The sequence below is a fragment of the Chroicocephalus ridibundus genome, chromosome 6 (assembly GCF_963924245.1).
Source record: "Chroicocephalus ridibundus chromosome 6, bChrRid1.1, whole genome shotgun sequence".
In the NCBI taxonomy this organism is placed as follows: Eukaryota; Metazoa; Chordata; class Aves; order Charadriiformes; family Laridae; genus Chroicocephalus; species Chroicocephalus ridibundus.
The window spans coordinates 46,018,241-46,043,417 of record NC_086289.1 but is presented as its reverse complement, the minus strand read 5'-3'; the positions used below and the strand labels follow the sequence as shown (position 1 = coordinate 46,043,417).

Sequence of the window (25,177 nt, the reverse complement as noted above, 5' to 3'; positions counted from 1 at the left end):
CACGGTGTTGTTTGCTTCACTGTTCCTCTTTAAAGTACATTTGGGGGGCTCCAAGTTTTGACAGTTAAAAATTGTTAAGTTTCCAGTCCAAATGTTGAACCAGCCAGCATCCTCCAGGTAGAAGGAATGTGATTTCTGCTAGCAATACCGGGAAGACAGTGCTGTGGCAACAAGGAAATCAATCTTGTTTCTAGGATTGCTCTGTTCCCATGGTAACGTCACTGTAACACGCCAAACTTCAGTTCCCAGGACTGTAAATGCAGGAATATTAGATTAATATGTGATTATTAAGAGAAAGGATGGGACAAAGCCTGGAAAACCAGATAAATATAAAGAAAACCATTGAGGTTCCTGGGAAGTACACTGGGAAGACAGAGTTGTTGAGACTGTGGTTCCTAAACTTGTAAGCAGTGATCTGATCCTATAGCCAGAAGGCAGCATAAATGAAATATTCTCCTATTAATAATAAATCACCTTAGCAGGAAAGCCTCAAATGAGCTGAAGTTCAGAATGCATTTGCTTTGTTTAATCAAAGACTCAAATATCATCTCACTTTCCTGATCTCTTCAGGCTCCCATGGAAGGAATAGCAATCCTACATCAATTCCCATTTTCTTCTGGGCTGCAGAGGATGTCTGTTGTTTCACAGAAGATCGGAGAGGAACAGTATGACCTGTATATGAAAGGAGCACCAGAAATAGTGTCCAGCTTTTGCAGACAAGAAACTGGTACAGAACTGGGAAAGGACAACTTTACAGTGTTTATTTGGACTTAATCCAAACCGGAGTTTATGTTGGGGCTCTAATCCGAAAAGGTTTTCTGTGCTCGCCCTTCCCACTGGCCGTGCTGCAACTGCATGTGTATGACTCTTCCCACAAGCAAGCCTCGGGCTTGTTAAATGTCAGTAGTTAATACTACAAACAAGTTTTCGTTGCTTGTTTGTAAGTTAAAGATGTACACAGCCCAACAGCCAGTGAGATGCACAGCCTGAGGTTCAGCCCCCATACATCCCTTAGCTGACGTGCATCAGCTGAAGACATAGCGCATAAATAAGGTTGATATGTCAAAATACCCACAGCAGATGTAGGATCATGCTAATTGCTTGTGTCACAGCAAGTGTGTTGTGCTGCACAAGTTCTTAAATTCCCTGATAATTTATTGCTCTGTAAATTCAGCATTTTGTTACTGACCTGGCTTGCAAAGGCTTTAAATCTCAGCGATGGGAAACTTGCTGTGGACATACAAATTACTGTTATTAAGGATAATTGGTGTTAACACTCGAGCCAAGACTTCTGTCCTCTCTCTGCAAGTAAACATAGGCTTTTCTCTTTTGTAGCTCAACAATATTATAGGCTTATACTCAAATTTGTCTGCAAACTTGAAACTCAGTCACTTTCACCGAATACTTCAAAAGGATGCCAAGAAAACACAGTGCCCATGGTCTGTGGCTCTGTAGTTTGTTATTTCAGATGGCACTGACCTGAAAATAGATGAAAATGGCTTTGAGGGACAATGAAAACATGTAATTTAGAACAACCTAAGATCTAATGACACAAGCCTCCAAACAAGTCAACATCAGCAAGAAAAATGTCTTCAAAATTATGTTTCACTTTCTCAGCTTTCTAAATAGCTCCTCTTATCCTGTCTTGATTGTTTCTATATTGATTGCAGCTTAATGAATAATTAGGTACCGCACTGTAAAGCTGTGATTGCAGGATGTAGTGAGTACAAAATACTGCAAAGGTAAAAGGAACTTTTTGCTTTTAGAGTCACAGGAATGATCAGAGAAATGAAAATTGAGGAACTGTGAGAATTCTCCCATTAAGGCTTAAACATAAAAACCATTTCCTCAGTCACTCAGCACGTATGCAGTAAAGCTTAGGGCAGAATCTAGTCGCTTATCTTTATTATTTGTCCTCTGCCCAGTAATTCATTTTATCTACCTGCACCTTAACTTGCATTTTAAAAGTATAAAACAGGCACATAGATCAGTTATTTGGACAGTCAGTTGCACGGCCTTGGTACAAACCGGCTGACTCCTATGAGATGCCACAGTGCTGTAACCCAGGCCATGAAGCAGTCTAAAAGGCAGGCATTTAACCCTAGAAAAGCAATCAGCAAGGGTGGAATATTCTAACCACGAAACTTTTTTTCCTGTAAACAGTCCCAGATAATTTCTTAAAGGAGCTGAAGACGTACACAAGCCAAGGCTTCAGAGTCATTGCCCTGGCCCATAAAGTGCTAAACCTGGGAAAGGATGTAGACGTGAGCAGCCTGGAGAGGTAAGGTGTGCTGATGAGCTGCTGGTATCGCTCTGGGGCTGCTTTCCTATCTGCTTGTTACAACCTGCCCCAAACCTTCCCCTCCTCTCCTACCAAAGGGGAGCCTATTGGGAAGCTGTGCCCTGTAACACCTTCCTCTCAGCAGATGCTGATTACACTGTTAATCGCCTGCTTTACTACTGCTCTCCTGAGGCTCACTGAGCTGAATTTCAGAATCTGTTATCAAAGGGTAATGAAAGCTGGTCATTGTGCTTCTATATGGCGACGGATTGGGACTGCAGTAGAACTTCTGTGTGCTGCAATCTGTGGGTTTCAGCCAGCCAGTTCCACCAAATCCCTGTCCCTCTCTCTGCACACACACCTCTGCTGCGTTGCTCCCACCGAGCACGGCTCTCCTGTTGAACAAAAACCACAGGGAGAGCCTCGCTCCCTGTGCTGTCCCTGGGAAACAGCGTGTGTGTTTCTGTTCTTGCGCCAAGAGAGGAGGCAGAGTCTGGGCTGATGTTCCTGGGCCTCCTGGTGATGGAGAACCGCCTGAAGCAGGAGACGAAGCCTGTGCTACAAGAGCTGGCTGCTGCCCGCATCAGGAGCGTCATGGTCACAGGTAAATCTCCCCAGGCTCCTCCTGTGGCTGTGCTGGCTGCTGCGGGGCACACAGGACAGAGATTCACTCCTCCAGCATCTTCCATGGCACATCCATAGTCTCTACCTGGGCTGCCACCGTGCTATGGCAGACGTGAGGAGCCTACCTCTCCACTATCCTTGCAGGGGACAACCTACAGACAGCTGTCACGGTGGCCAGGAACGCGGGTATGATTCACACAGGCAGCAAAGTCATCCTCATCGAAGCAAATGAGCCACAGGGCTCCGCTCCAGCTTCCATTGCCTGGCGACTGGCAGAAGAGAGCAAAGCAAACACAGCTGCTCCCCATGTAAGCACAGCCAGGGATGGCTGCTTTCGGGTGCCAGGGGGAATTAACAAAGCTTTTAGTGTCTAATTAATGTCTAATGCCCAGGCTCCTTAGGCCTGGACTCCTTGCTAAGGATTTGGAAGTAGCTCTGAGGAATAGAGGAAACCTGGGGGCTAGTTCGTATCTGCCCCAGGGTATATGGAGTGTGGTATTGACCATGCGCCTACTAGGGAGATATAATCAATATAGTGGCTCTTAGCTCAAGGCAACATGCAAAATAACTACACAAATAACTGGCAAGGCTCTGCAGATGCAGCGGCCACTTCAATCACACTTGAAGTGTGCAGGATTAATTTGTGCAACGTGCAATTATACATACTGGTCTGTGTGACTATTTGCCGGGCCAAACTTCAGTGTCTAAATGAAGTGGCTAACGGGGATTAGTTACGTGTGGAAACACAGGTAGAAAATCAAGTACTTCCAGGTGTAAAGTTTTACAAAGGGATGCTGCAGGGGGCTGTGTCCCTGGGTGCCTGGTGGGAGGCTGACGAGGGGGAAGTGAGATGGCATGTTATGACCTCAGTCTGAGAATAAATGCTGTCTTATTTCTAGGAGGTATGTGCTAATACCGAGGAAAAGATCACCTTGGAAGGAGAAACCTGCAACTACCATTTTGCAATGAATGGAAAGTCCTATCAGGTTATTATAAAGCACTTCTACAGCTTGCTGCCAAAAGTAAGTTCAGAGGAAACAACGCACTTAGTTGCCCTCCTTGTTTTGTAAAGCGGCAGTGGTGTTCCAGCTGGAGAAAGGTGTTTTTCTGACGGTAGCTGTAGCGTTGTCCCTTCACAAGTTGATAACTCTGGGCAGCCTCCCACCATGCCTCAGGTTTAACCCAAACAGCTTGCTTTCGGCATCTTCTACGACCTCAAATGACAGGGGTGGCTGTGGTGCTGCGAGCAGCTGCACAGTGGAGTTACTCCATGGTCACCTTCTCAATTTCAGTTTAATTAAAACCATCAACACCATTCCCATGTGCCGCTACCATAGCTGGCAACGGCCTCTGCTTAGCAGGGGCATCAGGAACATGAAATACCCACATCTACCAGCAGAAATCTTCGACTCCTGTCACCCAGTCCGTAAAATAGCTGGTGCTGGGACAGATTTTTGGATTTTGTACTCTCTGGCCAGATTTTCAGGTAGGAGAAACGTCAGGCTGAGCAGTGTTATTGCTGCTGTCATCAACCATCTGTTCTGCACTTGGGAAGCACTTATAATGCCTTGCTGCTCTAAAGGCTGCTGCAGAGCACGGGGTGATCGCTGGCTTCCCAGCACCTCCTGCGGAGCAGGCAAGGTAGAAAGCAGAGCAGGATAAATCTGCCGTTAGAGGAAATCTGAACCTTAAGGGTAGAAAAACTATGGTAGGGTCTGGGAGGTGGGATTGGAGGGTTTCACAAGTGTCAGGCACCCACCTGTCAGGGAGGCCTTGTCCTGCCTCGGTGGAGTGATGGAGGCACAAATGCCTGCCCAAGGCAGCCCGTTGCTCTTTCTTGCAGATACTGGTGAACGCGACTGTCTTTGCTAGGATGTCTCCTGGCCAGAAGTCCAGCCTCGTTGAAGAGTTTCAGAAACTCAAGTAAGGTTCTCTTTTGTTTTCTTTTTGAATCAAACCAATAACATGTGGGGTTTTTTTTAAATGTGATCGTCCCAACTAGCTCTGCTGCAGGCCCATCTTTCCGACCCTCCCTTCTTCCACACTTAATCCTTGTTTGCATCACTCTGGGCCGCCTTCCTCTCAGTTCCCCCCCAGGGATCCCTCTGCATCAGGAATACCTGCACCCCTCTCCCAAACTTAGCCACTGCTTCTCACTAGTGCAGTACAGAAGGCAGCATTAAATGAGGCTGAGATAAAAATAGTCACAACCCCATATTTACAAATAGCCCCCACCCCCAGTACCTCCCGCGTGGCTGCTGGTGCTCTCCTGGCTGCAGCTTTAGCAGAGCTGAAACCAACCTGGTGGATGCAGTTGGGAGTTTGACCCCGAAGATGCTCCTTCAGGTCCCCCAAAGGAATGTTTCCCCATGCTAACTGTAGATATCACTTGCTAAGCATAAACAAGACATGATACCTTTCTGAAAAAGGAACACTTAATTATTGGTTATGAGATGCTTCCTCTGGGGATGACGTTCCCTGTTCTCTCAGAGGGACATCACACGTGGTGGTTTGGGAGCTGCTGCATGATTTCAGCAATTCCTGTGTCTTTGGGTCTACAAAGACAGTCAAAGAGAAAATGCTGGTAAAAGCCAAGCTGCAGCCGCAGGAGCAGCTGCAAACGTACGCATCCTGCTGCCTTTCCGTGGCCTCTCGTACCAAGGAGAAAACACTGTCTGGAATAAAGTGGCAGCGTTCCCTTTCCTGTTACAGCCTCTTTCAAACCTTAATCATAATTTTGCCCTGTGCACTCTGCCCCAACCTCTCCCCATGTACAACTGGTCCTCTGGAAACAGTCGCTGCCTTCTCCAGGGCCACCACGAGTCCCTGCTCTGATGTCCCTGCAAGCGCTAAGCCAGCGGGTGCTCCACCACAGGATCAAACCCCTACATGAGAGACTTAAGTGTTTTCCTCCTTCTTCCTCCACCAGTTACTACGTGGGTATGTGCGGTGATGGCGCCAACGACTGCGGGGTACGTAGGAGCTCATCTGCTGTTCTTGGGAAATTTCACCTCTTTCAGCCTAAGGAGTGCTATGACAAGTGGCTGCCCAACACCCCTTGTCACTAGCATTTCCCAAATTAGCTCATGGGGACACTTGGTCAGTGTGTCGTTGTAAAATACTATCTATGTGCTTATTTTTTTTATACTAACATAGATGATAATAGAGGATTACTGATTTGATTTCCCTCCCTGCCCAAAACAGAGGCAAAGGACTTTTTCTTACACATTTGTTCAAATTTACAATTGTAAATTTGAGGGTCTTAGCCATAAAAAAATTATTATGTTATCTATTATATTATTATAATAAATGTTATCATAATATAATTTTATAATAATGCATCAGCTTGCTTCATAAAAGTTGTCCATAGCCTACACCTGAGCACTAAACCAGAGGCAACAAGGCCAGGTGACGGGGAGCTCATAAAAGGGCAATAAAAGAAATAGGAACACGAGATTGAAAGGAACAGAAAGAGGATAAAATGGTAATTTAAATAGTTTAGGAGCCTGTTTAACAGGAGAGGTGTGCACAAACCCCAGAATGGGAAACAGCATACAGGGTAGTTCAAAGGATTGTAAGTAGGTGTAATGGGATTAAATGAACAAAAGAATTATTTAAGCTTCAGGAGAGGGAAGATATCTGGAAAATGAGATCAGGTGGGCCACAGAATAGAGGAAGATCAATTACAAAAGACACTTGAAGCAAAACTTGTAAAGCACCAGTAAACATACTGCGTGGGCTGTGGGGGGGTGGCTGCCTCTCCAGCTTCTTTTACTCCTGTGCATTTCAGGCTTTGAAAATGGCGCATGCAGGGATATCCCTGTCAGAGCAGGAGGCATCCGTGGCCTCACCCTTCACCTCCCAAATCCCCAACATCCAGTGTGTGCCGGAGCTGATCAGGTGAGTTTGCTGGGTCCCTGCTCGGAGCTCAGGGTGTGGGGTCGCGAGTGGACGTGCGCTACCCTCAGAGATGCTGCTAAACCAAACCTGATCCCTCAGTCACTATATAAAATAGAGCAGAAGGGTTTTTGAATAGGTTTTGATCCTCAAATTCCAGTGCTGGGAGGTTTTTTTTTCTGGTTTTAGGAGAGCATTGGCCACGGTGGCTGATATTTTTGGAACAGGTACAATGGGAGCGTGGCACGAAAGGGCAGGTATAATGGTGACAGAATAGAATTGCTTGTCATTACTTTAAAATAGTGATACCCGTGCGCTGCACTCGGTCATGGAACAGCCAGTGAGAACGCCTTTTAACCAAATGTATGCAAAGACAATTACTTGTTTGTGTAGAAATGTGCTTGATTCCCAGAACTGTTGAGCAAATTAGTAATGAAAAAGCAACAACGGCTTAATCCAGGTATTAAAATTGTAGCTGCAGAGTAAAACCAAAGAAACAAAACACTGCAGATGTGCAGTTAAGTGGCTCTGCAGTATCTTGAGGCCAAAATATTTGTCTATGGAATTCGAACTGTTTCTTATTCTTCTTAGAGCTCCTAAACAAAAGGAGTTGCCCTCCTGAGAAGCAGAACTAAACCCCCGGTACTGTAGCTGTAAGGGAGGTTTTAGCTTTGTTTTGTGTTTCGAGCAGGGAAGGTCGAGCTGCTTTGGTTGCTTCCTTCGCTGTGGTTAAATACCTGACCCTCTACGGCCTGATTCAGTTTGTCGGTACTGCTCTGCTGTTTTGGGTAAGTGTTTCGTGCCGCTCTTTTATCAGTACGCTGTGCTCACTGTAGGTTTTTATCTTTAGTGGTATTACTCAGCAGGGAGGAAAAGGCATACAGGGCTTCAAGGCGTAACAAAGACGTGAAAAGCCGGGTAATTCATGGCAGGGGGTAGATTGGTTGTAGGGACACCTAGAATTGGGGAAAAAGCCCAGTGATAAAGCTTCATCTCTTCCAAAAGAAAAAAGGGAATTAGAAGGGGGTGAGTCCCGCCTAGCTGGGTGGTGGGTGCCCAGGAGCAGAACTTGCTGTAAAACGGGGGATTTGGGAGAGCAGCTGCCTCTCTCTGCTGGGAAACATGCTTGAAAAAGAAGTGAGTGTCTCAGGCAGATGCACGAGGGTAGCTAAGGAAGATTTACCATGGTGTATCATCAGCATGTGATGAATCCGCTAAAATTTCAATACATGAGAAGAAAAACAATGAAGGAAATTCACACATGGATTTACTCGGGGCCACCTCTCTTGTCTCGGTTCATGCACATCTCCCGTGCGCAGCCCTGCAGAGGACGCAGAACAGGAAGCAAAGAGAGCGGCTGTGAGCCTGCAAGGCATGGCCCAGCCGCGGTGGCAAACAGGGAGCACTTTTGGGTTTCCACATGGGGACAGCTTCCCTGGCCACTAGTTTGGGCCACACCAAATTTGTCCCTGTCCCCACTACCCAAAGACATTTCAAACCTGGCACGCACAAAGTGGTCATTGCTGGTTATCATTGTTATTACTGTGGGCCGGGAGCGCGTGACCTGATCTAAGCGGTCCAAGGGGCATTGGTATCTGCTAGAAGAAGGGTGGAAAAACATTCAACTGCTACATTCAAACGTTGGGTTGCCCACAAGTGCTATGAATTAGCTAAGGATTCAGTGGAACCTGGCTGGCACCTGGCAGCCTGGGGTTGCATCAGGGCTGTGAAGCTGCCATTGCTGGCATGACATTGCTCTGAAATAGCGTCGGATGCTGCAGTTTGTATCATCAAAGTTGACGTCGGTTCTCAGGTGGTGCTGCCTTTGTTTTTTGTTCCAGCAACTGCAAATCTTTGGGATTCACCAGTACCTGATACAAGACATGGTCATTACCCTTTTGGTTTGCCTAACAAGTAAGCTGCTCGGGGAAACCAGCTGTGTCTGTTTGAAAGCCTGAGTCTAAATGGTTGACTTCATTTACCAATAAAAATAAAAACAAGGAGCCAAGTTCTGCTGTCAGTAACATGATAACCATTGCTGCTAGAGCAATTCCCAGGGCCCAGAGCATGGGATTTGGCTTATAGTCCTTTGCAAACATGGCTGCAGAACTCTGTATATAACCGATAGCATTTGGATGTGAGACTCGACGGGAAGAGGAGCAGTTGCTCTGGTGACTGTCAGTGGGGCTCAGACAGTGTAAATTCAGCTCCTGGTCTCCTGTGTGTTCCTGCTGTGAGATCCAGTACAGCTCTTAGACTTCACTGGAGATTCCCACGGGCAAGTGAGGATGATATTCCCCATCTTCTCTCTTTGTTCTCCTGAGGGGGAGATTCAGGGGAGGTTCAGATGGAAAATAGTGGAGATCAAAACCACTTCTTGCCTGGTGATTAGGTCCAGGCTTTGCAGCTTTCACCTGTGATGAGCGGGTGGGGGTCTATGTGTGGCTCTGCTTGCCCAGCAAACGCAGAGGGATGCTGGTGGCCTGGGCTGCCACAGACGGCAAACGTCTCTGGTTTCTCCCCAGTGAGCTTGACTGAAGCCTATCCAAAGCTGGCACCTTATCGCCCCCCCGGCCAGCTCCTCTCTCCTCCCTTGCTGCTCTCCATCATCCTCAACGTGTGCTTTACCATCATCATGCAAACCTGTGGCTTCCTTCTAGTGAAGCAGCAGCCCTGGTATGTAGTGCTGGCCAGCCAGAGGTAAGTCCCTCTTTTTGTCTCTGGTCCCCCGTTTGCAGATCACGTTTCTGCTGTGTCTGGGGGACACCCCAGCCCCACCGTGGCCTGGAGCCAGGCACGCTGAGGGACCCGAGCGGGACAATTTCCACCCCCCACAAGCTGTGTGTGTGCTCAGTGGAGTACTGCCAAGGAAAAATGAAGTTGCTGCAGATGCCACACTCAAATCTTAAAGGGCCAGCCCGAGGGCTAACACATGTGTGTTTTTAAAACACCTCTTTTGAAGCCCATCTGGAAATGCGTGAGAAGTGGCAGCGCCAGGCCACAGGGCTGTGGTGGGCGCCCATCCCCGGGGTGGCAGGGGATGGCTGGCCTCCCTCCCTCCCTTCTAGTCTATATATGAATGGCTGGTGTATCATCACACAGAAATGAGCTGATGGGGCAGGAGGCCCAATAGGCGTTTCAGTGGGGATGCTCCCAGACGCCAGGGCTCAGCCGGGGCTGTCCCCCTGAGGCTGCATGGATGCATGGCAGGGCGAGCGTGCCGGAGTGATGTGCAGGTGGCTGGGGCATGCATCTTCATAGCCATGTGTCTTGGACACTGCTATCATTGCCCACTTGAGAGCCAAGATTTTGGCACAAACCAGAAAATTAAGCTAAGTTATTTGGGTTTTTTGTTTTGTTTTTGGTTTAAAACGTGGTTTTTACTCCTGCGGGCGGCATCTGGTTATAGTAGGCTGGGTCAGAAAGAAAAAGGAATTGCTGTTTGCACTTTACTGCTGCTGGAGAAAGCAGGAACAAAACGCTGGGTGTTACCTTACAGACATTGCTCTCCAGGGAACCAGACCATGTCGCACACCAGCCCAGGGGGAAATGGTACCACCAGTGGTGCCCAGAGCAGCGTCCTCAGTTACGAAGACACTACGCTGTGGCCACTGTCTTCTATCAACTGCATCATTGTGGCCTTCGTCTTTTCCAAGGGAAAGCCCTTCCGGAAGCCCATCTACACCAACTGTGAGTAGAGCCGGAGTAACACGTGCTCCACAGGCTCTCATTCCTGCCCCAAAATAACCCTGGCAGTAGAGGCTGCTCGGGAAGGGATGCTGTGGATTTCTGTACCCACACCAGTGACTGGCACGTAAAGTAACTGTTGGTGTATGTGAGCTCCTACTTCTCCGTTTCTAAAAAAGCTCAGTGAGCAGTGCTTATGTTAGCTTCTTCCTGGAGATAAGAAGCAGCAGAGCTGAAAAAGGAGACTGCATTTTATTTTGGAAAATGTGTGCTTTCCAGAAGGTGATGGGCTGGATTTAGAGCAGAACTGTGTATTATTGTGAACACAGAGAGCATATGAGGATCAGATGTATTTGTTTCCAAATACACACATCAGAAAGAGTTCCTCTGAGATTCACAGTCTTACCTTGCCTGACTTCCATTCCTAGAGATGAGAGAGAAAAGCCTGTGATCGTATCACTGTTAAAATCCTCTCACAATAACCTTTTTTTTTCTGTTTGAGTTTTGCCAAGGTGATTTAGCCCTTCTAGCCACCAGTTAACTGGCAGCTCCTTTGCAGTTGCAGCTCACAGGTGACGGCAGGGCTTTGCTTAACCTCAGGGGAGTTGATGTTATTAGGTATTTTGTTAAAAGGCAGGTCCCAAGCCCATTTCACAGAGCACTGATCACCTGCAGAAGGTGGGTGAGACCAGAAAGAAGCTGCCCTGCAAGCAGCCAGGCTGAGACAGACCAGAGGACTCTGGCAGCTCACAAATCTGCATGCGCTTCTCTGTTTTATCCCTGTTTGGGGACAATCCCTAGGAGGAAGTAAAGGGCAGTTCCATTGGTTTTGCCACCCATGAGCCCTGTTTTCTCCTGCCTGGCAGTGAGAAGGTTGCCAGGAGGCTGCTGGGAGCTGTTGGCCCAATTGACCAGCTAGTTTTAAGATGCTCAGCTCCTGGTAATTGCCAGCATTTTGGCAACTCCAGACATCTGAGCCATTTGTCATCTCTCTGTAGCCTCCGGCTCCTTTGGAAGGGGATACAAAGCCAGACAAGCCCTTCCTGTGGAAGGCACGGGTACAGCCCACCTTTGCATTCTGTTGGTTGCAGAAGCCTCTGACCTCCCAACGAGCACAAGCAGCCTCCTCTGCTGCCTGTGGTCCAGGTGTGTGGCTGAGCACCTGGAGGAGCGAGTGCAGGGGAAGGGGTGATGGTGTGCCCTCACAGCAGTGCCCTTTCCAGGCAGTTTTCTCTAGTTGTATAAGAATCAGAATGTGCTAAATCACTTGTGCAAGAAAAACAGTGTAGGTGGGGAGGTTTGCAACAGGCTGCTGGGGAGTAGCTCCTCTAGTTTCAGTTCCACAGCTCTTCTTTTAGGGTGCAAAGCAAAAAAATAAAAAGGCATTTTACATGATGGCAGTTTTACAGCATTAGCATTTGGGGGTCCTGTCAGCACATTTGCAGAGTTTGGTCACCAACCCCCCTCCTTCTCGGGGCCACAAATGCTCTTCTTTCCCTAGATGTGTTTTCAGTCCTCCTGGCCCTCCAGCTTGCAATCTGCCTCTTCCTCTTCTTCGCCGACATTGATGCTATCTACAGCAGCATGCAGGTAAGCGCAAATGGAATGGGCATTTCCTTTTCATGCCACATATTTTGCTGGCCCTTTACCTAAGCGCACAGAGCAGAAGCTACAGCTGCGGTCATCTTGGAAATGAATGTGCTGACCCGATGCTGACTGGGCAGCCCTTTCAAACTTCTCCAACATCCTTCTGACAAGGGCTTGATTAATGAGGTAGTCCTCCTCTCCTCTAAAGAGTGGGTGGCAAGAGGGAGAGGAAAAAGTGCTTATAGCTCGCCGAGCTTTTCTTCTTAACAGAAAAGCACAATAGGGTGGATTGTGGTTTTGCGTGTGGCTTTGCAGCTGCCTCCCGCTGTGCTGCCCCGGGCTATCCTGCACGGGATGGATTCAGATGGTGGCCTGGCATCAGGGTGGGCATACGCAGAGGGAGAAGAGCCGCACGTTGAGCATTAGCTGCAGCTCCTCAAAAGTATTTGGCCACCAGATCCTGCCCCAGGCACCTGATCTGCCGGTTTCAGCAGTAGCCAGGGTGAGTTAGGCAGCTCCGTGCCATGGGGAATCTGGCATCAAACCTTCCAAGATCTCTGCGACAAGGAATTACTGTCACTCACTTCTTACTGCCTCCTCCATGCTTGCCACCAGGAAAATGTTAGTCAGCCTCTCAAATCATTAGGAACAGATGCAAATCTTGGCAAGGCATTTAAACCTAATTGCTGTTCATGTCTTTTCCAACAGCTTCTTTGCACTCCTGTGATCTGGAGAGTTTACATCTTACTGATGCTCGTGGTCACCTTCTGCGTATCTTTTTTCACGGAGGTGAGTGCATTTACTTACTGCCTGTTCCCCCTCTGGTCCTTCTACCCTACTTGTGTCAACGCTCTCCTCCCGCAGAAGCATTTTTTTTTTTTTTTGCTTTCCCCATAAGACTCAATCTGCGTCAACCAAATCCATTTTATGCAGCACCAGAGATTATTTAGACCACATCTCTTAAGCCTTTAGAGAGAGGGAGCGGGAGCCGCTGCCCCGGCTCGCAGGGGAGCAGGCCGCAGCACAGGCCAGGCCCTTGGCACTGGTTTTAAAACAGCTACTTCCCTCTTGCCCTACAATCGATCGGGCCAGAGGCTGCGCTGGCTTGTGCAGTTGGATGTTGCAGTAATGACTAAGCCCTAAAGCATTGTGTGGGTCAAGGCCGGCTGTGTCACCCCTGGCGGGGGGGCGCGGGCTGCATCCAGCACTGGGTATCATCCCCTGCAAGGAGCAGCAGTGCCCAGCCATCCCACAGAGCAAAAACATGTCCCTTGATTATCCTCTTCAGCCAAACAGACCGAGATCAACGCTGTCCCAATATAACCGAGCAGAGCCGTCCTGTGGATGAGGGCGGTGGCTTCTGGCAGCCCTGTTACCCAAGGGGAGCGCATGCAGGCGCCTGGCGCCATGCTCCCGTGGGGCTCAGGGGTAGCACGTGTAGCAAGGGATGGGGTTTGTCCCCGAGCGGTCCTTCCTCCCAGAGAAGGGCAGCAGCACTGAACCTGCACTCTGTCACTCCGCAGGACGTTATCCTGCAGAACAAGCACCTCTGGCTGCTGCTTAAAGCCTGGTTTGGGTACAAGTCGAAGAGCCAGTACCGAAAATGGCAGAGGATGCTGCAGAGGGATCCCAACTGGCCTCCCGTAAACAGAAAAGACGTTGCTGCAAAAGGCACGGATGAGATTTACATTAACCCCACCTACGAACACAGCAATGAGGACTAAGCCAGAGCCCGCAGCCGGGCGTGGGTCTGCGCAGCGCTGGCAGCTTCCCCCACTCCCACTGACCAGCCTGTGTTTTCATCCTCTGACGTGCACCAGAGCCACGCGTTTGGAACCCCTGCACAAACCCAGCCATTCAGGGGCAGGCTGGGCCCACGCTGGCCACGTCCCGGAGCAGAGGCAAGGATTTTTCTCTCAGCTGCTGGTAAAACAACCAACAGCCTTGACTCTACTCTTGGCAACATCTCCTACAAAGGCTCAAAAATACTGAATACAGTGAAGCGATGGCTTCTGCTGCTCCACGTCACACTCTCACTCCACGTTTCAGACACTGCTCCACCCAATCCTGTCAATGCACCCACCGGGCTTGACGGGAGGGCAATCCAAAATCCGTGACCTAATCTTGACCGCACAGAGGAGCACACGTACAATTGCAAAATCCTGTGTTAAATGAAATGCTGCGTCTTCCAAGAACTACAAGAAAGTTTCGCAGATGAAGTAATCCCCATGTTCTTGCATCTTGGAGTGCATTACAGATGTGAGAGGGCACATACCCTGTCCTCGCCCAGCTTGCCCTCGGCCGTTCTCGTAGACATAACGCTCCGAGTACAAGAAAGGTTAAAGCTGGAGGACTGCTGTAAGGCCAGGCTGGGAAGGCTGGCGGGGACATGCCCTACTTGTAGCAGCACAGCTGCTACCCACACACAAACCCCCCCTGTTCATGCTCTGCCTCTGCCAGGTCCTGTGTCACGCGGCAGAAAGCAGGGCTAAGCCTTGGGGTCTTGCTTTTAACTAGGTCATGCCAAGAAGCCAGGGTTTTAACATGCCCCAGCACATGGCTGCTGGACAGGCACAAGAAGCCCCTCCCTCTGTACTTGCTCACTCGTTTTCAAATCGTTCAACCACCTAATTAATTAAAAAAAAAAAAAAGCTTTCAGGTTCTGTTTTATTATAATATGTTTCCCCATGTTAAAAAAAGAAGAAATATATTCAAATGTAGCAACAGATTACGACCAGAAGTCTGGGCTTTGTTATTTCAAACGTTGAAACAACTGCTGTTTAAAAAAAGCTTCTGATCCCGTTATGTACATGTTAAGAGCAGACAAAAATAGCAAGCCTCTTACAGACAACTCTTTTGCTCTCATCTCTTCTTACAGTCCAGGCAGTTGCAGAAAGCAACACAGGATTTCATTTCTTACATGCAATTCCAAACGTGCAAGCCAGATATTCCTGGTAGAGAGTAATAAACCACACTTTTCCAAAACAGTTTTCTTTTAAGACAAGGCATGTGTCAGCTTTGTGACAAGGAAAGAGCGGGGCTCCGTGGATTTGGAGACAGGGCATAGGTGCTGCACAGCTCATTCTCCAGGCAGAGACCCCCCGGCTTTGCCTTTCCGATGGCTGGAGGAAGATCAATCTTGTGCTGGGGCTACAAACTGATTAAACTCAACTTCTGGCGCCTGAACCATCACCCCAGCTGCGGGGGGACAAAGGCTCCTGGCTGCCCTCACAACCCATGGTGGTCTTTCTTTAAACCTCAGTCCTTTGGCAGCCCAAGGAGTAGAATCATAAGATGGTTGGGGTTGGAAAGGACCTTAAAGATCATCTAGTAAGCTTGGTCAGGTCCAATACCAATAATCACTGCACTTACCAGGATGAAGAGGGAAATTTCAGTTGCACAGCAGTCCCAACCTGGAACAAACTGCTGCCAGAGGAAAAGCTAGCTGGGTTTTTGTCAAACCATGCCCCGCCCCCCCCGCAGACTGGGGGCCTGCTGCTCCCAAAGGGAGTCAGAGGAGCCAGGGAAAGGGGTGCTTTGCAGGCAGGAAAAAACTGAGCAAAACATTGTCATGCCAAAAACACTGAGGAATACTGCCTGTAAGACCTGCCCTTCCTTCCTGCCTCCTGCCCTCGCACGGCACAGGCTCTGGGACACAGCACATGCCTTGTCTGCCCTTCCCAGGGTTTTCCACTTGCACAGGCTCCTCCTAGTTGGAGAACACAGAGTAAACCCTCAGCAATACCTTTTTTTTTTTTTTAAACAAAAGTAATGTAGAAGTAAAAACGTTTCTTCAAGCAGGTTAAAATAGGTTATTCACAGAAAGAGCCCACAGGATGTAGCTGATAAAAGCCACGATGCGTGCAGAAAGCCTGCGCCAGCCCTCAGCAGAGCAGCAGGGGTGTGAGGATGGAGAATTTGCTTCCAAGTGCTCCCAGACTACCACAAAAATCATCACAGGCAATGAAATAAAAGCAGATGTAGCAAACAGGCTAGTGCTGCTCTCAGCAAGGGCGACACAGTTGTTTGTTAGTAAGTCTCGGTGGCAGCTGTGGCCAAAAACTGTCCTGGGTCCCTCCTGGCTGGGGCCTCCCTGTCCTGCTCCGAGCTCATCCCGGCAGCCCGTCAGTACTGTCTCTCTCTGGATCTGCTCCGGAGCAAGCCCAGCAAGGAGAAGGCACCAGCAGCAGCTGTTACAAACCCAATGGCACCGATGGCTCGTTTGGCCTGCAAACAGGAAGCAAAACACAGGCTGGAAACATGATAAGCTTGGTGTTTTTTTTTTTTTTTTTTTTTTTAACTCCCAGGCATGCTAATGAAGAGCAGGCAGGAATAATGAAGGCAATTAAATGAATGACACACACCTGACCTAAAAGCAGCAGGGGCAACACCCAGGCTTTTACCCTTAGGCTGTGGCATTCAGCAAGAGGGCACTGCCAGGGTGCAGACAGACCATACAGTGAACCTCCTGGTGCAGGGTCTCCTGTGAGGCCAGAGGCGGCGATGGTTTGGTTGGGTGACTCCCCATGCAGTTGGCATGCCATGCCCTGGTCCCGGGGCTGACACAGAGCAGCAAGGAGGTGTGCTGTGAGGCATGCAGGGGCTTACCCTGTGTTACTTACCTGGTCAGAGACCCCCTCGCCATAGCGGAGCAGCGTCACGAAGTGCTCACAGTTGTTGCCAAGCAGGTCGTAGGACACCTCCTGGTCAATGAGGTACTCAGCGCGCCGGATGATCTCCTCCACCGGGAGGGGAGCGTAGGTGCCATCGTACTTGTTGTTGATGTGGTAGGTGTCATTGCCCACCACGTCCTTCAGGAGCTGCATCCTCACCCGGGCCTTTCTGCTGAACACTGACTTGGCACTGGAGAAGGTGGCTGGGGGCCCTTCATCTGGAAAAGGTATGGATGGGATGAGCCAGGAAGGCTCTGGCTGGCTCCTCCAAGACCTCAGAGGGTTTTCTGGCTGGCTCCTGGAAATGCTGTCTACACACACAGGGTTCCCCACCAGCCCAGGGGGAGTGACAGGGCTTTGAGGTCACCCCAAAGCCCCTTCTGCACCTTGCCAGGCTGCACCAGCCTTACCTACGGGTGTCACGTTGATGATGTACCCGTCCCCCAGGTAGAGGGCCCAGTGCTGGTAAGCTGGCCGGAAGATCTCAATCAGGTCCCCGGGCTGGGGGTCGCCAGGGTGGGTGGCACTGAAGCTCTCGATAGCTGCCATCTCAGGAGCCTGAGGTCAGGACATGCCCCTCTTGCTGGGCAGGCTCAAGGCAAGGCGAGAGGTCCCGGTGGAGAGGGGAGGTCTGGGATGTGCTCCGGGCATCTGCTGGGGGATCGCAAGCAGGGAAATCATTAGCGCCTGGCGCTGGCACCCTCAAACGGCATGTGGAACGCTACCGCGGGGCACCCACCTGCTGCTGGTGGTCCCCCTCTCCGCAGGGCCCCAGCGACGGCCTGCCGTAGGGTCAGACACGGAATCGCCGCCCCCCCCGCCAAGCGCTGCCGGCCAAGGGTGAAGCCATCGCAGGCGGGCATCCAGCTCGCAGCGCCCGACCCCGCCGCAGGGCCACCTCCGCGGGCCTGCGCTCGGCACCGCCCCCTCCGCCAGAGCCCCCCCCGCCCCGGTCCCTCCCGGCCGGGCTCCCTTCGGGGCTCTGCTTGCTCGGGCACCGGGCCAGCTCCGCCGGGGGGGGTCGCAGCTCCCCGGGGGAGGGGGCACAGCTGGGGTGCCGAGCCCATCCCTAGGCTCCGGAGCACCCCCCAGGAGCTCGGCAGACCCGCACCCCGAAGGGGAACCGCATCCTGCGGGCAGGCACCCGCTCGCATCGCCGCCCCCGCCCGTCCCATGGCGTCCCGCTCACCCCCCAGCGCCTGTCCTGCTGCTGCGACCCGAAAAGTCGCCCCGAGGCGGGGGACCGGTGGCGGAAGCTGGGCCGGCTCCTGGCTCCTCCCGGCCGCTATAAATGGCGAGGAGCTGGGCGAGTTCCGGGCAGGCGGTGCTTGCTCGGTCCCCGGGGGGGTCTTTCCCTGCCTGCCTCCCTGCCTGCCTCCCTGCCTGCCTCCCCGCCTGGCCACGCAGCCGCTCTGCCCCGCCGGCAGGAGCCCCGCTGCGGAGGGTGTTGCCAGAAGCGGCCCCCGGGTGGAAGAGCCGCGGGGGTGGGCTGCGGGGCGGGGGCCCAGCCGGGCATCCCTCCCCTGGGAACCTTTCCCCAGGGAAAGGCAGCGCGGAGCTGCCGTCCCGCTTCTTTGCTGGCGAAGGGAAGCAAAGGAGGTGGAGTTCGGAGTAAATCCCAAGGGCAAAGAGGTTTCTAGGGTGGCTTTCCACGTGTCTTTCGTGTTGTGGGACAGGAATTTCCTTTAGGACATCAGAGGAGTCTCGTGGCTGTGCCCAGCAAGAGTCCCCTGAGCTGAGGGGTGGCAGCGCTGGCAGCCCGAGCAGAGCTGGGCAGGTCACGGCTGTGCCTTTGGCTACTGACGGCACAGTGGGCTGGAAAGGAGTTGTCACTGGCAGCAAAACTCTCCTCTGGGTGAGTTGAACTAGGCAGCGTATTTAAAGTCTGGCATTTCAGAAGTCAGGTGAGCAAGACAGTTGATGTAAAAGATGTGAGCTGTGTAAGATTTGTCACCTTTCTGGCTTCTATTGACATAAAATAGTTGATTCAGTGCGGCCCTGAATTGCAGTTCTGCTTTCTAGATCACCCCCTGCTTCAAGTCTCAAGTATTCGCAAAGCTTTGCTGTGGAAAACCAAGGCAATTCTTGTGGTAGAATGGTAATCTATCCATGGAAATCCAGAAATCCGCTTTACCTGGGCACAGCTGAGCCCTGTTGTCTGGGAGGACCCGGTAGGGATCCTGCAGGGTAGTGGCCAGGCTGTGGTCCCACCGGCAGCAGGGGGAGGTGAGTGTGGTCAGCAGGGCTGGGCATTCACACAATCGCACTGCCAGCAAGCACGGGAGCGCAATAGGGAGCTGACGCTGAACAGGCAGGAAAAACGCTTTTATAATTGCAGTGAAATTCCAGCATGAGGTTGACAGTTCGTTTGCGCACAAGTAGGTCTCTCGCGCTGATTCGTTTTCATTATGTAGCGAGGCTGAAAGCCCCCTTCCATTCACACCCTCTCCAAAATAGCTGCGCTGTGCTGGATGGACAGCTGGCATGTACTTGAATGGACCAGAATAAAATGCCTTTTATCTACCTAACTGTTCATGGAGGCTACAGATACTTTTTTTGGCTAATGGCACACGTGAGTTTATGGATACAAGGGAAAGGAGAAAGGGTAAGTAAATAATAACCAGGATTATAGCAGAAACAAGAGGAAGCCCACGCTGATCCTCACCATAATCAGAGTGAAGAAGAAAGCAAAGAACTGGAAAACCATCAGAGAAACCTTAATGGTGCCTTCCTTATGTCTCAGTGCTTCACTCATGGCACTGGGAATTTGTTCGGGGCTTGTACAGGGCCCAGGCAGGGCTCGCTCCCCTGAGCCTCGAGAGTGCTCTGTCGTGGGTCAGGTGTCTCACACACTGCACGTTATCAGGCCTTGCCACAAACACCTCTGACCTTCTGCTGTAGGGGCATCCTTAGCATGGTCTGGGACTGAGCTGGTGCAGATCTCTGCCCATGTTCATCATCATGTGGCAGCTTCGGCGTTTGCAAAGACCCCAAGGAGAGTTTATGACTGGATCTCGTTCTTCAGAAAGATTTTAAGCTATCCTCTTGCTTAGCACGCACAGGCCGGGGGCTGATGACAACCCCACTTCTAGTGCACTCCACACTGACAGGAAGGAGGCAGCTCTCCTTCAAACAATCATTTCTTTCAGTCCAACGCACCCAAGGGGGGCAGTGGGGGTCATCTTTTTTTACTGCACCTGTCACCAGATGAGCTCAATGTCGTCATATATTTCTCTCCCCAGTTGGATGTGCCTTGCCAGAAGGGGAGCCAGAACTGTGTCCAGCTCAGCCTGCTAATCCCCTCCCCATGGAAGGATTTGGGTAGGGTGATCTCATGAAAACCTGCCTGGGATGCTATAGTTAATTCTGACTTCACCAGTTCACAGTTTGTGGATCTCCCAGAGGTGTGTATGCAATGGTGTGCAGCACACTTGTGCTGGCAAAGTCTGTCTGGACTTTGTGTTTTTTAAATAGCCTCTGAAGACAACACAGTCTCTAACGTGATTTAGGACATATTTCAATTTGGGTCTTCAACATGAGATCTGAGAGAGATTTTAGATGAACAATTCCAAAGGTTTTAACCAAATGCAATTATTTATTGTTTCTTCTCAAAGTACTAGAAATACTGTTAAAATAAAAGAGCAGAAAGTAATACCAATGAATTGGAAAAATATTGCTAACTATAGGTATGTATTTGGGGGTTCATTTTCATCAAATGCAGTGTTCACGATGCAGCCATAATCTTGCTCATGTGCTCTGTCATTCCTGGACAGTTTCAAAGAAGAATCCCTTGATATCGTAGGTGTATCCATCTTTCTTTCTCTTCTGTACAATGGGGGGAAAAAAAAAAAAGAACAACCATTTTAAATTTCTGTTCTTATCTGTAGTGAGAGGTCAAATAACGGTGCGAGCATGAATGAAGTCAGATTTTGGAGTTTTGTGATAGTAGTGCTTACGCCCTGTGTAAAGGAAACGGATTATGTTAATTTAGCAGAAAAAGCTAGGTTTTCCCTCACACTTCTCAAGTGAGATCCTGAGTGCTCTGGCTCCTTGCTGGCCCAGCAGGTGTGTGACTAATGGGAGTTTTGAGGCTTACGGGTGCTAAAAGGGGGTGTATGTGTCTTGACTCTGCTGAACGTAGCAAAGCTGGGAGAAGCCTTACCTGCACACGTACACTGCAAAGGAGATGAGAATGACGATAACAACTACGCCTACCACAACTCCAATAATGATGGCAACCGGCTGGTTCTCAGGCTCTGGGGGAGGATCTTTAACAGAAGAAGAAATAAGAGCACTGTCAGTGAAAGCTAACCATACTGTGAACACCATTTTTTTTTTTTTTCCTCGACCCTTGCCTATCTGCTTGGTTTATGCTGTGCTCTCTGATCAATGTGGCTTTCTGGAGTGGTTTCAGACCCAGATCCTGTACGCTCTACAGAGCCCTGCTGTCATGCCTTCTAGCACCTCTCCACCGGGGGATCTGACCCCTTCTTTCTGCTTGGATCACCACAGGCTCTTACCCACCGAGTTACTAATTTACAGCATGGAAATGAAAAACAAGCTCAGTCTTCTCCATAATGACACCCATTTTTGAAAGTGGTGTGTAATGCAGAGAGTGAAATCCAAAATAGTTTTATTACCTATTTTTTCAGCCTCGCAGGTTTCTCCTGTGTACAATTCCGAACACTCACAGTGGAAGTGGGGAGAGGCACTGTTGGTAGTTTCAGAGCAAACTCCATCATTCTCACACGGATTTGGCATACATGGTCCACCTAGCAAAAAAGACGGAGAAACCCTTCAGACTCTCTGATAATCCGACACTGAGAGAACTGTTCTTGTTTAGATTACGCTGACTCCTAATGCTGGATATTCCCTGTATTTTAATGTCAATTACTTGTACTTGACAAGAGGAATAAGGGAAAGAAACACTGTTTCTACGACGAAACATCAGAGCAAGATCCCAGGTATGCTTTTCTTCTGTACACACTTTGTTGCAACTATCCCCCACCCAGTGATGTAAGCAGTAAGTCAAGACTTCTTAGCATCAAAGGCAATGTGATAGCGGTTGACTCACTCCTGTAGCATCCACGACTGTAGTTTGAAATGCCACAGATTTCATCAGATCCACACACTATGTTAGAGCAGGAGACAGTGGAGCTTTCTGTGCACTGGCATCTCTGAGAGCAGTCGTCAGTGGTGAATATTTCTCCAATCTGGAAGACAGCAGTTAAATGTTAAAAAAAAAATCAAATAAAATCAGCCAGAAAAACCATGAGTGGAGCACTGGGGCCCATGCTGCGCTCTCCGATGCCTTCCTGATGAATGGCAACAGGGCAGATTTTTTTTTTTTTCAGTAGTTTGTACAAAAAAGAAAGCAAGCAATTTACTAATCCATCTCTCTGAAAATCAAGAATGGCCCAAAAAAGAAGGCAAAAGAAGAGTAGGGGTATAAGATCCTAGCCTCAGGTGGGGTACGTGTGCAACCAACAATGCCTTAACTGTTGCTGGAGATACAAGAGAGTGGCAGATGAAACACCATGCCTCCAAGGCCACATGGAAAGGCTATGTGACATTTTTCCTGGCAAGTGCCACCTGTTAATAGCAAGTATCTGCCTCCTCCCATAAAACAATCTTTACTGGTTTAGGCCTTTTCTGTACCGAATCTCCAGTGTTACAGAAGAAATCTATGAGATTATGAAGCTGTTCTATCCTGCAGTGACAATGGAGGATTCTCCATATTCCTCAGAGTCCAGCCATGCCTGGGGCTCTCCATGTCACAGCCGACTCTACAGACTCTCAGCCCTGCCCATATCACTCTTCACTGAGAGGAGAGGGACCACAGTGACCAACAGAATTTCTCAGTAACTGGTGTGTTGTAAACTTCAGAGCATATGAGGCTATTATTTATTGTAATAAAGGTGAAGAATTAACACGGAGGTCAGAGTGTAATCATACACTTTCTCCAAGTGCTTGCCATGAGTATTTTGGCAGGCAGAGTTTGAGGCAGACCAAGTGATCTACTCTCTCTTCCTTTCTTCTAGAGACCAGAATTTTATTTAACAAATTGCTCTTGGTTTCTAATGCAAAACTATGTGCTGAGGAGAATGAGAGGATTGTCAAAATAATTAGCAGAAGAAAATATGGTTTGGTGCCGCGGGAGCTATCTGACCCACAGAGAGACTGTACCTCATAATATTTGTTAAGGTACGTGCAGCCACATTGTTTGTAAGGCACGCAGTCAGAATCACTAAGAACATATCCAGGGAGACATTCGCAGCCTTCAACACAAGGTGATTCGCACTCAGAGGGGCTGGTCAAGTCGTTGCAGGATGCTGGGCATGCAGACATGCATGAGCTGTAGTTGCTGTTGGCAGGACATGATATACCTGTAAAAATAGGGAGAGTCCAGTTATAGCAGGGTGCTGTGCATTACTTATTTACGCAATGCCCTTTGATAACCAGAGGATGTTACCATTTTGAAGAAGGCAATATGATGAACGCACATACCAGAGATGTGCACACATGTATAATAGTACTGAAGTTGTAAGTAAAGCGCTCCGAAGTCAGGAAATGCATCATCAAAGCTATTTGTATGCTCTGCTCTTATTTCTGGTGGTCACTGATCTCAAATAACTTCTCACACATTCAGGGTAGCCATCCCTGCAAGTACCAGAGCTGTTTCACAACTCTGGGAACTGTGTTTCACCAGGAATACAAAGTCATCTAACCATGGGTGAGACAGGGGAAGTAGGGTTTGATCAATCTCCCAACTTGCAGAAAAAAAAGGTTTGAGATTATTGTAAGTTTTATTTCAGCATTTTTTAGTCTGAAAGATTTGGAGTTTTCAACTGCATCTTTTTTGTCTTGAAATTTCTCAGGAAAAAAAAAAAGAATTAGTATGTTTTGTAGATTTAAAAAGAGATTGAAATGAAATGTTTTTCCTTCAGATTTGTGGCTTGTGATGGTCTCCAAAATTTTAATTTTTTTGCCCAGTTGGGAATGGGGACATTTTTTTTCTCTCGCAAAACTTCTGATGATAGGGGAGCTGACCGCTCTGCCTTCCTAAGTAGCTTTCTAAGTGGGGGTCTAAATGCAAAAGTCAGCATAGGACACAGAAAGAAGGCCAGAGGAGCAAGTGTGCATGCTAAACTGTGAACAGTGATTGAGGTGTGAATCAACATGCTTTTACTCCATGAGAATCTTTGTTACATGGTACGTCTAGAAAAAGCCTCAAATCTCATATATTGAGAGACATTTAGGCAGAAACCATACTTTCTGGTTCTTTCTGTGCTTACCACAAACTGTCTGTTGCCTCCAGCCTTCCATCCTGACTCCTTGCTGCTGACAAGCTAGCACATATTCCTCCAGACTGCGACATAAGGTAGCATCGTCATCTTCCACACACATATCAAACAGGCAGCTCCTATGTGCAACATGAGAAAGCGTTCATTCCCAATATCTTTGTTATTGTTAATTTTCAGCTGCTTTTCTGCCTGATTCTTAGTTACTTCCATTTTCCTGTATCTTGCTGACAGGGAAACAGAGGAATAAAAAAACCCCAAACCCAGCCACATGATTGGGAAGATCAGGTGACTTGTTGTGCAGCTGCTGCGAACACGCGAGGTATTCGTATATGAAAAAGCAATCACCAGGTATCCGACTGCTTGTCACAGTAAGTTATTCTTTGCTGTCTCCTTCTGGTTTAGGCTAGCATGGCTATATATGGCTTATGGAGCACTTTTTCAGTGCTGCTCAGTCTTATAGCTGGACTACACAATTCTTTCAATACAGGGCTGCCCTCCCCATGTCCATATGCCTTGAATATTGACACAGAATTCTGTTTTACCCAGTGTTTGTTTGCCAGTGCAACCTTCTCAGCTTTTCTCATCATCTGTCTATCCATGGCCCGATTTTCAGATCTGAGACGAATGGGATCTGCAAGTATGCAGCACCTCAGAAAAATCAGGCAACCACTAAGAAAGTAAAACAAGCTGCCCAACCAAATTATCGAGTGAAAAGTATGTTAAGAATGAGGATGTTTACATTGAAGCTAGTGGTCCAGTTTATTTGGCTTAAGATACCTTCACATCCTTCTCACAACGAAGAGGGACTTTGAAGTGGGCATTAGCTATCTTTAAACATTAGTTACAACTATGTGACTAAAGAAAACTGGCAGCTACTTGGCAATTTTGTGACTGATGATGGATGTGAATGTGGGGATGAATCAACCGGTTTCATACAGCTCAAAATTAATTGTGTAGGAATTGTATATGCAGGAGGCCAAAGCAACCTTGAAACACAGCAGGGGGAACTTTCTTGAAGATACCGGGTTAGTTACTCTTCATTTATCTGTTTTTTGCATTTCTCCATGAAAGATTCAAGAAGTGTCACTGCCAGCTTCAGCCTTTGTGGCTATAGCATGAAGGCT

The 25,177-nt window shown here is 48.9% G+C and overlaps 2 protein-coding genes across 4 annotated transcripts in view; one reads left to right on the top strand and one right to left on the bottom strand.

Moving 5' to 3' along the window:
* The window catches only part of ATP13A5 (ATPase 13A5), a 35,175-nt gene extending 21,312 nt beyond the window's left edge, over positions 1–13,863 (top strand). Inside the window, exons 16-30 of the mRNA XM_063338667.1 lie at positions 571–727; positions 2,164–2,281; positions 2,761–2,885; positions 3,050–3,213; positions 3,805–3,927; positions 4,749–4,828; positions 5,835–5,877; positions 6,696–6,805; positions 7,494–7,590; positions 8,644–8,716; positions 9,328–9,502; positions 10,302–10,492; positions 11,991–12,079; positions 12,785–12,865; positions 13,600–13,863. Of these exons, the coding sequence (XP_063194737.1) occupies positions 571–727; positions 2,164–2,281; positions 2,761–2,885; positions 3,050–3,213; positions 3,805–3,927; positions 4,749–4,828; positions 5,835–5,877; positions 6,696–6,805; positions 7,494–7,590; positions 8,644–8,716; positions 9,328–9,502; positions 10,302–10,492; positions 11,991–12,079; positions 12,785–12,865; positions 13,600–13,800 (1,827 nt within the window). The 3' untranslated portion in view covers positions 13,801–13,863. The remainder of the gene's footprint in view (positions 1–570; positions 728–2,163; positions 2,282–2,760; positions 2,886–3,049; positions 3,214–3,804; positions 3,928–4,748; positions 4,829–5,834; positions 5,878–6,695; positions 6,806–7,493; positions 7,591–8,643; positions 8,717–9,327; positions 9,503–10,301; positions 10,493–11,990; positions 12,080–12,784; positions 12,866–13,599) is intronic.
* An 862-nt stretch (positions 13,864–14,725) lies between these two features.
* Positions 14,726–18,134, bottom strand: PLAAT1 (phospholipase A and acyltransferase 1). Of its 3 annotated transcripts, none has more exons than XM_063339655.1 (4): positions 17,939–18,134; positions 17,160–17,403; positions 16,699–16,967; positions 14,726–16,303 (listed from the first exon to the last, which is right to left on the bottom strand). In XM_063339655.1, exons 2-4 carry the CDS (start codon positions 17,296–17,298, stop codon positions 16,202–16,204), a joined length of 510 nt encoding a protein of 169 aa, XP_063195725.1. In that variant the 5' UTR covers positions 17,299–17,403; positions 17,939–18,134; the 3' UTR covers positions 14,726–16,201. The 3 variants fall into 3 exon arrangements, with proteins under 3 accessions (XP_063195725.1, XP_063195726.1, XP_063195727.1); XM_063339656.1 differs by having other exon boundaries at positions 17,160–17,400; XM_063339657.1 differs by lacking the exon at positions 17,939–18,134 and adding an exon at positions 17,489–17,638 and having other exon boundaries at positions 17,160–17,400.
* Positions 18,135–25,177: the final 7,043 nt, after the last annotated feature.

Bases quoted from the DNA above. Each gene is read 5' to 3' on its own strand.
- PLAAT1 (XM_063339655.1), bottom strand. From the start codon at position 17,298: ATGGCAGCTATCGAGAGCTTCAGTGCCACCCACCCTGGCGACCCCCAG. The intron at 16,968-17,159 runs GTAAGGCTGGTG...TACCTTTTCCAG, and splicing joins CATCAACGTGACACCCGTAG to ATGAAGGGCCCCCAGCCACC. The intron at 16,304-16,698 runs GTAAGTAACACA...TCCTGTTTGCAG, and splicing joins GCGAGGGGGTCTCTGACCAG to GCCAAACGAGCCATCGGTGC.